Source organism: Canis lupus, chromosome 1, assembly GCF_011100685.1.
Source record: "Canis lupus familiaris isolate Mischka breed German Shepherd chromosome 1, alternate assembly UU_Cfam_GSD_1.0, whole genome shotgun sequence".
Taxonomy (NCBI): Eukaryota; Metazoa; Chordata; class Mammalia; order Carnivora; family Canidae; genus Canis; species Canis lupus.
This window is the reverse complement of record NC_049222.1, coordinates 119871236-119884013: the sequence shown is the minus strand read 5'-3', so window position 1 is coordinate 119884013 and position 12778 is coordinate 119871236. Positions and strand designations below refer to the sequence as shown.

Below are 12778 nucleotides of genomic sequence, written 5' to 3'. Positions count from 1 at the left end.
TGTTTGGAATTAATAATTTGAAAATAGCATTTACAGGACTATGCACCAGTGAGTCACCTTCATTCCACTTTTGCATCATTGTGAATAGGAGGAAGATGATGACTATGTGCCTGAAAATGTGACCTTTGCCCCCAAAGACGTCACACCTGTGGATTTCACACCTAAAGATAATGTGCATGGACTGGCTTACAAGGGTCTGGATCCTCACCAAGCATTGTTTGGAACTTCGGGAGAACATTTTAATCTTTTCGGTGGGGGATCCCAAGGGACCAGCAATCTTCTTGGAGAGATTGGAGTGAATAAAGGAAGGAAATTGGGAATTTCAGGCCAGGTAAAAGTTTCTGTTTCATGAACATGGCACCGCTGATGAATGAGAATGCTTTTCACATCATATTATGTATATAGTAGGTGCTCATTATTCGTTGACTGCATGGAGACTTTGAAGTGGTTCTGTTTTCCTCAGTCTTTTCTGAAGACCTGTCAAGCACACCTTCTTGATTTTTTTAAAAAATATTTATTTATTTATTACTTATGATAGACATAGAGAGAGAGAGAGAGGCAGAGACACAGGAGGAGGGAGAAGCAGGCTCCATACCGGGAGCCTGACACGGGACTCGATCCTGGGACTCCAGGATCGCGCCCTGGGCCAAAGGCAGGCGCTAAACCACTGAGCCACTCAGGGATCGCCCACTTTCTTGATTTGATTTGATTTGATTTTTTAAAAATTTATTTATTTATTTATGATAGACATAGAGACACAGGAGGAGGGAGAAGCAGTCCCATGCCGGGAGCCCAATGTGGGACTCGATCCCGGGACTCCAGGATCGCGCCCTGGGCCAAAGGCAGGCGCTAAACCGCTGAGCCACCCAGGGATCCCCACCTTCTTGATTTTAATATGTACTGCTGACATCCTGTGACCTGATGTTCTTGGAATTTGTGTGTTTCTAGGACTGAGGACTGCTTTCTCACACCCTTGTGAGGCCGAGCAGAAAACCACACCTCCCCCTTTGATTAAGTTAATAGTTGAATTGCAATCTGCCTCTCCCAAGTTCAAGTCCAGATTTTACTGCCTCTCAGACTGTTTCCTAGTGCTGCATGACTCAGGTTGGAAACATGAATATACATTTCACGTGGGAGGCTGGCTTTTTACCTTTAGGGAGATGGAGAGCTTTCATAGATTGCCTGTGCTCTCAAATTGATTCAGAGGCTCTTTCTTAAATTACATTTAGAGTGTTGTCATTACCTTTCTTTCCCCAGGTTTTTTTTTTTTTTTTTTTTTTTAACAAAAAGTGATACTTGTTAGAGGCCACGTTCCACAAAGATTAGGAGTTCTTACAATAGCAGTTTCAGAAGTGGTGGCCTTCATTTTTTTTTTTTTTTTTTTAATTTTTATTTATTTGTGATAGTCACAGAGAGAGAGAGAGAGAATGAGGCAGAGACACAGGCAGAGGGAGAAGCAGGCTCCATGCACCGGGAGCCCGACGTGGGATTCGATCCCGGGTCTCCAGGATCGCGCCCTGGGCCAAAGGCGGGCGCCAAACCGCTGCGCCACCCAGGGATCCCAGAAGTGGTGGCCTTCAGATCTTGGTCACCAGCCCTGGCCCCAGGCCACACTGAGCAGTAGATGAATATCCTGCCTTTCTCCTTTTGGAGACCCTCTTCTCCTACTGCATTGCTGCTCGGCTGTGTTCTCCACCCCTCCCTGTGCTGGGACCCAGACCTGTAGCTGCTGCTGGGCCCAGAGGGAGCTCCAGCACTGGAGGCATGGCATTCACTTCTGGCCAGTGTCTCTAAGAGGACTTGAGTCTGTGTGTTAAGCTGGTCTTCCACTTCTCTTTTGGTGATCTTGTGGTGCTAATGTGGTCTGTTCAATCACATCCTTAAAGTAGCTTTGTCCTTCAGTGGAGACACACCCTAAAACCTGTAATTATTCAGTTCAAAACCTTGTTTTTGAAGGCTTTTGGTGTTGGTGCCCTGGAAGAGGAAGATGATGACATCTATGCCACAGAAACTTTATCCAAGTATGACACCATTTTGAAGGATGAGGAACCCGGAGACGGACTCTATGGCTGGACAGCACCCAGGCAATATAAAAATCAGAAAGGTAATCCCATAGATTCACAATTGATGATAGGACCAAATGTCGGGGTATTACAGGAAGAAGGGGTTGCAGAACCAACACTGGAGTGTCAGCCTCTGTGGAGTTGGGTTGTTGGTGAAAGATGCAGGGTGAGAAACAAAGTGAGGAGAAGAGAGACTCAGTCGGGGGAGGGGGGTGTAAGGCAAAGGTAGATGTAGACTGGGTCGGAGCCAGAGCCAGTTGTCGAGACAAGGTCAAAGTAAGGAGAGAAAAGACGGCTGGAATCGGGAGGGAGCAGGTATAAGGCCAGGAGCTTGTGCTGCAGGGTAGAGGTAGCACGGGGTCAGAGGGAAGCCTGAGGCCCTGGCCAGCTGGCCAAGGTAGGCCAACTCAAGCATCAGGCCAGAGGCCAGGTGTGGGGACCCGCAGCAGGAGGGAACTTGGCACCCAGCCTGTCTCCTTACTCGAGTCCCTGGCTCTTAGGCCGCTCTTCTTGGGTGAGGAGATGGACACCTCTCAACACAACTTGGATTTCTGGTCAGAATCTATAGGGATTCAGATCCTATGGTTCTAAGTAGTATTTCAGTGTTTCCAGAGAAGGTGTGGGTAGCATGTGATTTGGAGTCATGTGACTGAATTTGGCTCACAGCCGTCTGCTGCTCAACAGCTGGGCCTTGGGTGAGGCTTATGACCTCTCTGGGCGTCATTTGTAAAGTGAGGATCAAATCCACTCTGAGGGTCATTGTGAGGATTAAGTGGCATAACTTCATGCTGGGCACAGTACCTGCCCAAAGACTGAATAAATAATGCTGCTCTTCTTTGGTTATAATAGTAAGAAGCACCTCAATGAAGTAAGGAGGTGGTTGCCGAGATAAAACAGTGTATAGAGATTTCTAGTTGTCTTCACGTAAAATCTGATCAAACTGTAAAATACATCTGAAGCATACGTGTTGAAATAATCTAAGTAATAGAAGCGTAACTTCCCAAAGGATGCCTATTTTGCATGTCTGGCAGAAAAAAAAGGAGGCGCAAAACAATTTTTAGGGGTAGTTTGCTTAATGTCTGTGAACACACGTTCTGAAGACAGACCGCCTCCACTCCGGCCCTGTCATCTACGGCCTTGGGCAGACTGCTTTATCTCCCTGTGCCTTGGCATCCCTGCCTGGACTTGGGCATGACCGTGGCACACCCATGGGCATGTTAAAGTATGAAAATGGTTTAAGAAATCCTGGGCACATAGCAAGCACTCTCTACGTGTCAGTGGCCTCTGTCCTCATCACCAAAAAAAGAATCTAGGGTTTTACACAAGATGCTGGAAGAGTGTGCACCTAAATGTTAGTTGGTGTTACCACTTCCTTTTAGTTACCTGTATTTTCAAAATTTTCTACTAATACTATGTAATTTTATAACTTAAAAGAAAATGTATGGGGTGCCTGGGTGGGTCAGTCGGACTCTTGATTTCTGCTCAGGTCATGATCTCAGGGTCGTGGGATGGAGCCCCAAATGGAGGCCCTGTGCTGGGTGTGGAGCCTCTTAAGATTCTTTCTCTATCCCTTTCCCTCTGCCCCTCCCCACCCTGTCTCTTTAAAAAAAAAAAAAAGAAGAAGAAAAAAAGATGTGTATTAATATGTTATAATAATATCATAGGTTATACTAACATGTTAATTATTGGTTATGTTAATGCACCAACACACTATTAATATATATTAATTACATAATACTAATATATTAGTTATATAATAGTTAATAAACTATAATAAATATATATATATTTAAATTTGCCTCCTGGGCCAAATCCCTGGCTTTTTCTTTATATAACACCTTTGGGCCTGTTGACTCAATTCCACCCTTCCGTTCGTCAAGTCTGACCTCCCCAGGCTCCCCTTATTCCTTCTCCTCTCACACCAGGCACAAATTCTATAGTTTTGACTTGAAGGTTTTTCACTGAGTGAATCTAAATTTAGTCAGTCTTCATGGTTGATTTTTAAACTATTCTTATTTTTTTTCATGATCCATATGGCTATAATAAATATTCTGTGGCTCTGCACATTTGCTTTTTATTTCTTCAGAATAAATTCATAAAAGTAAAATTGCTGGGCTTTAAATGAAAACAAAAATTTTAAGAGTATGAAGGGGTTTTAAATTTTAATTTAATTCTAATTCCAAAAAAAAACAAATTCTAATTCCAGTTTAGTTAACATACAGTGTAACATTAGTTTCAGGTGTACAATATAGTGATTCAACAATTCCATACATAACCCTGTGCTCATCACGACAGGTACAGTCCTTAATCCCCATCACCTGTTTCTTTCTTTTTTTTTTTTTAAAGATCTATTTATTTGAGAGAGTGAGCATACATGGGTGTGGGTGAGTACATGCAAGTCGGGGAAAGGGCAGAGGGAGAGGATTTTCACGCAGACTCCCCACTGAATGTGGAGCCCAACATGAGGCTTGACTCCACAACCCATGAGATCATGACCTGAGTCGAAACCAAGAGCTAGAGACTTAACCGACTGAGTCACCTGGGCACCCCAGTCCCCATCACCTATTTCACCCATCCCTCCATCCACCTCCCCTCTGGTAACCATTAGTTTGTTCTTTGTAGTTAAGAGTCTGTTTCTTGGTTTGTCTCTTTCTCTCTTGGTTTGTCTCTTTCTCTCTCTCTTTTTTTTTTTCCCTTTGCTCGTTTGTTTTCTCAAGTTCCATATATGAGTGAAATCATACAGTATTTGTCTTTCTCTGACTGACTTCTTTTGCTTCACATAATACAGTCTAGCCCCATCCATGTTATTGTAAATGGCAAGATTTCATTCTTTTTGATGGCTGAGCAATATTCATTGTATATATATACCATGTCTTTATCCATTCATCTATCAATGGACACTTGGGCTGCTTCCATAGTTTGGCTATTGTAAATAATGCTGCTATAACCATAGGGGTGCCCGGAGTGTGAAAATTAATCCCAAATTACCCTGGAGAATTTTAAGAACTTCAGAAGCTGGTACAAAAGTTCCACATGAGTTGAGCTGCAAAGAATGACTTTGTGGGGGAGGGGTAGTTACAGGGCTGGGCTATGTTTTACGTGGCTGCAGGGCTTCAGCCCCATCTGCACAGCACGTGGCCACATCTTCTTCAGACCAGCTAGCCAGCTTGTGTAAGCACTCACAGTACTCGTGCAGAAGGAGCTTTTTGCTACAGAAAAATGCAGTCCGTGCTTATGGATTTTTGACATAACCACTGTGCTCAGGAAATCCTTGAGAATCAAGAGCCCCTGCCCATGAGGCTATCTCCGCAACCAATGGCCGATCCCTGGCTCCAAGGCAACAGGGCACTGGTCATTCTGTTCCATGAGTGATCTTTAGCTCTTGTTAGAATTTCGTTTGAGGAAAAGACAAAAGTACCTTTTAATTTGAACGAGATTAGATTACTGGCTGACCTGGTTGTATTGCCTTCTGTGCTTCCTTTGGATGGTTGCTAAGGAAATTGGGGGGGTGGTAGTCTGCCCCTAGGTCCTTGCCTGGTTTTAGGAATGACTCCCTCATGGTTATGATTTTCTTTTTAACCATACTTGTCCCCTTGATGGTTTTTCTTAAGATCTTTTACTCCACAGAGTATATTCTTTGGTGTCCCCAAGCGTAGCTTAAGACCTAAGTAATTTTTCTAAAAACAACATTGAGACAGTTGTCATGGAGAGCCATAGCCTCACATCCGGGGCCACCTAATCAGCTGAGGGTGCTGCGGGGCGGCCTGCCAGTCACTGAGTCAACAGAGGTGTGAGGGCTTTACTGCCATTCTTCCCTCTCCTTTACTGCTATCTCTGCGAGATAATCACGTGTGACTTGTAGTATGTATGTTCTTGGAGATTAAAAAAACTGACGTCTTTTGTCTTATTCTAATCTTTTCTGCTTCTGAAATTAATCAACGACATCATTTTGTAGAATCAGAGAAAGATCTTCGATACATTGGCAAAATTTTGGATGGATTTTCCTTGGCTTCTAAACCTTTATCTTCTAAGAAAGTAAGGAAAAAATTTATTTTTTAAATTTTTTACTGGTTTAGTACTTAAAATATTTGCTGCTATGTAATCTAAGTTATTATATTACCAATTGAAAGTAAGTAAATTCTGTTTTCAAAAAGCAACAGTATAATTACTAGTGATTGTCCAGGAAAACATACTCTGCATTAGAAATTACAGTTGGTAATCACATTTTACCCAAAATATCTAATTGCTGATCTTTTTTTTTTAAATCACTCATCTTTTTTTTTTTTTTTAAGATTTTATTTATTTATTCATGATAGACGTAGAGAGAGAAAGAGAGGCAGAGACACAGGCAGAGGGAGAAGCAGACTCCATGCCAGGAGCCCGACGTGAGACTCGATCCTGGGACTCCAGGATCGCGCCCTGGGCCAAAGGCAGGCGCTAAAACGCTGAGCTACCCAGGGATCCCAATCACTCATCTTTTAAATCCAAGCTCCACGTAAGGGGCTATTTCCATTAAAAAAAAAAAAAAGTTGCAGAGATGCCTGGGTGGCTCAGTGGTTGAGCATCTGCCTTTGGCTTAGGGTGTAATCCTGGAGTTCCAGGATCGAGTCCTGCATTGGGCTCCTACAGGGAGCGTGCCTGCTTCTCCCTCTGCCTCTCTCTCTGTGTCTCTCATGAATAAATAAATAAAATCTTAAAAAAAAAAATAAAGAATTGCATTTGAAACTGGTGGGAAAATGGAATTGATAGAATTCCAAGGGCAGTGTAACTTAAGGAAAAGTAGAAAATTTCAGGAAGTCATAAGCCCCGCCCCTGCCCTCCTGCCTCCTGAATGCCATGAAAGGTGTTGACCCGTGTGGACAGGGTTCCCTAAACTCCTTGTCTGGGCAAACAGACGAGAAAGAGGCTGCATGCATGCTGGTCAAGCCCCATGGAGAACTCTGCATGCCTTTCCAGACAGTCCTGTTTTTGAGATTGCCATATGGCCTAGGCCGAGTGGTACTCCTTGTCACCCATCAGAGCCATGTGCTCACAGGCAGGCATCACCAGGTGATAGGTCCTGGTAGCTCAAGTGTGGCTCCTGGCCATTTGCCTTGTTGACATCCCTCTGTAGATTGTCCCATACTTCAGTTCTTTGTTTTTGTATTCAGCAAACGTTTGTTAAGTGCCTCTGTGGCTTGACCTGTTGGTTCTTCAGAATAGGGAAGGATGGGGGTGGTGCTGCTTAAAAAACCATATTCAGGGTTACTGCAGCTTTGTTTAGTTGGTATAATGTGTCATAACAGAAAGTGGAATATATTCAGAACGGCGATGGGCACATAGTACGCTGCTGTTATTTCCAGAAATGTCAAGTAATGTCGAAGGAGAATGTGAGTTTTTTTATGTGTGTGAAAGGAGAGCATAAAAAAGGCTCTTCTCAGTACTTCTGAGTACTTCTGAGTACTTCTGAGTACTTCTCAGTACTCGCTTGACTCTGGGCTCAAGGACTCCCTCCCTCCAGGGCTCAATGGGACTAAGTCCTGGCCCCCAAGTCAGCCCTTTTACAGCAGGGGCACCAGAAGCACAGATTCCCTCTAGTGGGCCCAAGGGCCGTGACCAGGGTGACAGGCACTGGGGGCTCCCGAGGTGCTGCTTGCTGGAGTAGTGCTTTGTGCTCTGGTCACCTAGCCTTTCACAGACAGGTTTTCTACAGGTGTGGCCCAAAGCCAGCCCCTCTGCATCCAGAGGCTGAACAGAACAGTGATTTTGCAGAGGGAGGGAAATGCTTTGAATCTGATGGAGGATATTAAGAGTCGTGGCTGTGCACCCCTCCTTTCTGCCGTGCTCCTCTGGATTTTTGTGTTATGGCCATAAAGAAGTATCTGCCAGCTGATCTGGGAGTCCATGTGTTCACAGAAGGTGGTCAACCTAAGACCGTAAAAAAAATGGGATTTCCCAGCAATGATGACTGTCATTGTGCCAGGTGCTTACCCAGGCTGCATGTTTCAGCCACCTGGGGAGCTTGGGAGACCCCACCTAGTGCCAGCTTTATGGGGTGGGACGCGGGCATCAGTGTCATTAAACCCTCAGGGGAGCCCTGGGGACAGCTGCTCCCTAGAACCACAGCCAGAGAGCATTCGGTGTTGGGTTGGTTACAGAGCTCAGGGTTTCAGGTAGCTGAAAAATCTAGAAAATGGCTTCAATAAGACTGAATTCATGTTTGTTAGACTCAGAGCAAGGTTTAGCGAGTAATTTAAAAGTAGCTAATATAAATAATAAATAAATAAATGTAGCTAATACTTTTCTTTTAATTTATCTGTTCTGTCATCATCAGTGCCTGAATTTCTCAAATATATTACAATTTCAGTTTAGTCTGCTCTTGAATTAAAAAAATCCCTCAGGTCAAAAATATAAGTCTTGAAGCTCTATTTTGGAACTGAAACGTAACCAGAAAAAGAATTTTGAATTTAAAAGCAACTTGTTCAAAGTTATCATTTTTTTTTCAAAGTTTTAATCATACTTTTCTAAGTTTTCTGATTTACACTAAGCCAGTTGTGCGTGTGGGCTAATGCATTGTGATAACTATTATTGTCCTTCTTACCACATGAAACATGCATGTTAGCATCTCTCTGCAGAAGTGGGCAGGGGGACCATTAAAAATGTGTGGCCATTAGAATGATGCGGTCCCAGTGGCCCTCCAGATCCGGAATGGATGTGCCCAGTGTGACCTCCCTGCTGGAGGTTGGCCTGGCGAGGGCAGGGTTAACAATATTCACAGGTTATGGGTTTTCTGGGTTAGGTCAAACGTGGTCATCTTGCAGCCTGTCTTTTCTGAGTTTTTGTTTTTTGGGTTTTTTTGAAGACTTACCCACCACCTGAGTTGCCAAGAGACTATCGACCTGTGCATTACTTCAGGCCTGTGGTAGCTGCAACCTCAGAGAACTCCCGCTTACTCCAGGTGTTATCGGAGTCAGCTGGAAAGCCCGTGCCAGACCCAGGGACGCACAGTAGGCACCAACTGAATGCCTCCAAGCGGGGGGAGTTGCTGGGAGAAACACCTGTGCAAGGTAGGTGCCACGAAGGAGATTGAGAACATCACGTTTATAATAATTGGAGTTGCCAAAGTCAAAATGGAAAGTTGTTTTCTCAGCGACACCGTTTAGCTGGTTTAGTATTCCCACACGGGGAGAACAAAATTGTGTATTGTGACTGGCACACGTAGCAGCGTATGGATCTCTTACTTCTTGAGACTTGTCTTCTAACATAAGTTTGGGTTGTGCCATTGAAACCACAACCCTGGGCAGCCCTGGTGGCTCAGCGGTTTAGCTCCACCTTCAGCTTGGGGTGTGATCCTGGAGACCCGGGATCGAGGCCCACATCGGGCTCCCTGCATGGAGCCTGCTTCTCCCTCTGCCTGTGTCTCTGCCTCTCTCTCTCTCTCTCTCTCTCTCTCTCTCTCTGTCATGAATAAATAAATAAAATCTTTTTTAAAAAATTTTTTTTTTTTTATTTATGATAGTCACACAGAGAGAGAGACTAAAGGAAAATTCAGACTTCCCACTAGGCCACGTGCTACAGACCTATCTCCTCCTTCAGGCCATGTCTTACCCCAATCTGTCTTAAACCCCCTGGGGTGAAGCCCTGTGGTCCCACTTTCTGCCCTGTGCCCTGTCCACCGTGACGTACCACATTGGGCCTTGACGTTCACTGTCTCCTCTGCCCCTGCTCTTTCCTCACGCTTCGGCTCCATGTTTTACTTAATTCACCACAAATTATCTCTTTGGAGGGAACTTCCAGGCTTTCCCTGCCCTCCCGCCCCCCCACACTAGTGATTCCCCATACCCCACTCCCAGGCCTCACTTCTAAGTCTCCTTCAGTGGTGTCACCCTGTTTCCTTTATGGTTCTCCTCTCGTACCTAGCCTCTGGGTTGACTTTGGGCTTTGCTAATGCCCACGCCCCCTGCTAGCAGGAGTGGGGCCTTGTGTGCAGTGTCCCCTGGCCCAGGCCGGGGCTCTGGGGGTGCTGTGACGGGAGTGAACACTGCAGGGGCAGCTGGCTCTGAACCAGGGCTTGTGCTGGGGCTGGCCGCCGAGCAGTGGCTGCCTCAGGCTGGAAGCCCGGAGCCCGGGATGTCAGCTTCCTCATGCTAGGACCATTCACTTACCTGATAAATATCCTAAAGGCCTCCATTTTTGCCCGCCATAAAACTAGAGTCTTATTATTTCATGGCTGTCTGGTTCACAGGGATGCTATGAATACAGGTGAAAAACTAAGTGTAAAAGACTCCGGTGACATGCATTTGTGATATAGAACACGAAGGTACCCCAGGAGTATCAATATAGTTGTCTTACGATACTTTTCATCTCTTCCTATTACTGTTTTTATTTAGGTTCGGCTACTTCAGTGTTGGAGTTTCTGTCCCAAAAAGATAAAGAGAGGATCAAAGAAATGAAGCAGGCAACAGACCTGAAAGCAGCTCAACTCAAGGCCAGGAGTCTGGCCCAGATTGCCTCAAGCAGCAGATCCCAGCCCTCCTCTGCAGACGTCGGACACTGCTCGTCATGGCACATGGCATTGAGTGGTAGGACAGCCACCACCAGAGCCAGCAACTTCAAACCTTTCGCAAAAGATCCAGAAAAGCAAAAACGATATGAAGAGTTTTTAGTAAATATGAAGCAGGGTCAGAAAGGTAGGTGCTAGGCCTGGGTCTCCTCTTTCTGAGCCAAGGGAAGCAATCTTGCTATTCTGGCCCTAGTCCCAGATTTAAAGTTGAAGTGTCCCATTCTGCTGGTGTTTGGCTTTGGCCTGCTGCAAACAGTGCCAAGATTGTAGTCCCTGGCTTTTGACCTTAGTAAGAACAAGTAGCTTGTGTTTCTCCCTATCTCAGGTCCCAGAGATAGCTGTTTTGAGTAGAGAACATGCTTTGGCAATGGCTCATGTTAACCCACAGACCGTTTACTGTTTGCAAATGCTTGCCTTCTGTAAGTGTTGCATTTCACACCAAGGGAACAAGGTCATCTCCCACTTTATCTTAAAATCCTAATCAACCAGCCCTATATCACGGTCTAAAATTTGATTTAAGAAGGTAGTTGGCTGTTGAACCATTCCAAGGGGAAAAGAAGTCACCCTCCGATCTACTGAGTAAATATGGACAGACTGAGCAGGATTGCTGTCATTCAAGTCGTCAGCAAATCTGAGGCCTTGGTCCTCAAAAGCAGATCTTGGCCTACTGTGCTTCACTCCTTACTAAGAACCCACCCTCTATGTTTATTTGTTAAAAAAAAAAAAAAAAAGGTTAGAAAAAGGAGTGTTTTTCTGCCAAAACTGAGCAATATACAGTTGGGATGAACTTATCACTGGCTGGGAGTGAGAGCAAGTTCCTGGCTTTGAAGATTTAATGAGCATTAGTCCCCAAATGTTTCTCTCTGTTCTGTGCCGTAGACAGAATTCAGTAAAAGAAGTATGTTGAGGGGGAGAGCACTGTTACCTGACAAGTACTCCCAGGGTCAGGATTTGTGTCCCCTCTGGTAATCTACAGGCATACAGTGTGGCCCACTGGATAAGCCCTGTGTTTTTCCTAAGACAAGCAATGTTTTGTTCCTCGTATCATAGATGCCCTGGAACGTTGCCTGGACCCCAGGATGACAGAGTGGGAGCGAGGCCGCGAGCGGGATGAGTTTGCTCGGGCAGCTGTACTCTATGTGTCTTCCCACTCCACCCTGTCCTCCAGGTTCACGCATGCCAAGGAGGAGGATGATTCAGATCAAGTGGAAGTCCCTCGAGACCAAGAGGTCTGTGGCCATCAAGTCCCTACCTGACGAATTTTACAATTAGAGCAAATATTTTCGATGTCTCAGTGGAATGATCACAATAGACAAGCATTATTAGAATAAAACTGATTTTATGCTTTTAGCTTCCAATGTCAGTTAGCGAAAGCATTGTAGCATAAGAGCTGTTTTGTCCTTTTGGAAAATTGCTTGAAAGCTTTTCAGTGGAAGAGCAGTCAGGTCAGTGGTGAGACCACTTGATGAAACGGAATAAATGTCTTTTCCCAGAATGATGTCAATGACAAGCAGTCGGCTGTGAAGATGAAGATGTTCGGGAAGCTCACCCGAGACACATTTGAGTGGCACCCTGACAAGCTTCTATGTAAGAGGTTTAATGTCCCTGACCCTTATCCAGAGTAAGTTGGATAAATCTGCCCTTACATCAGTATTCATTCTCCCATATTAAAGCTAACTTTCCCCCTTACCTACTCATATAAACTCCCTGTTTCTAAAAAATTTTTTTAATTTTTATTTATTTATGATAGTCACAGATGGAGAGAGAGAGAGAGAGGCAGAGACACAGGCAAAGGGAGAAGCAGGCTCCATGCACCGGGAGCCGGATGTGGGACTCGATCCCAGGTCTCCAGGATCGCGCCCTGGGCCAAAGGCAGGCGCCAAACCACTGCACCACCCAGGGATCCCCAACTCCCTGTTTCTAGATGAATTTACTTGTAAATGCAGAATTGCAAATTTTACAGATTTAATTTCCATTGATTTGCTACTTAAAAAAAAAAAAAAAGCAAACATCCGGGAAACAAACTGTATTCCATGTCAGATATGAAGCTCAGATATGTCAAGTTACAAAAACGTAATGCTTGACTAATTTGTCACCTTTTTAATGATGCACATATAATTTACACTTAAAATATGACATGCTAATTCTTTTTTTTTTTTTTTAATTTTATTTA

General features: G+C 44.6%; 1 protein-coding gene across 1 annotated transcript in view; it reads left to right on the top strand.

Moving 5' to 3' along the window:
• Positions 1-12778, top strand: part of GPATCH1 (G-patch domain containing 1) — a 43108-nt gene that overhangs the window by 13196 nt on the left and 17134 nt on the right. Inside the window, exons 7-13 of the mRNA XM_038529459.1 lie at positions 89-331; positions 1957-2104; positions 6019-6098; positions 8905-9109; positions 10433-10732; positions 11656-11834; positions 12099-12226. Coding sequence (XP_038385387.1) covers positions 89-331; positions 1957-2104; positions 6019-6098; positions 8905-9109; positions 10433-10732; positions 11656-11834; positions 12099-12226 — 1283 coding nt within the window. The remainder of the gene's footprint in view (positions 1-88; positions 332-1956; positions 2105-6018; positions 6099-8904; positions 9110-10432; positions 10733-11655; positions 11835-12098; positions 12227-12778) is intronic.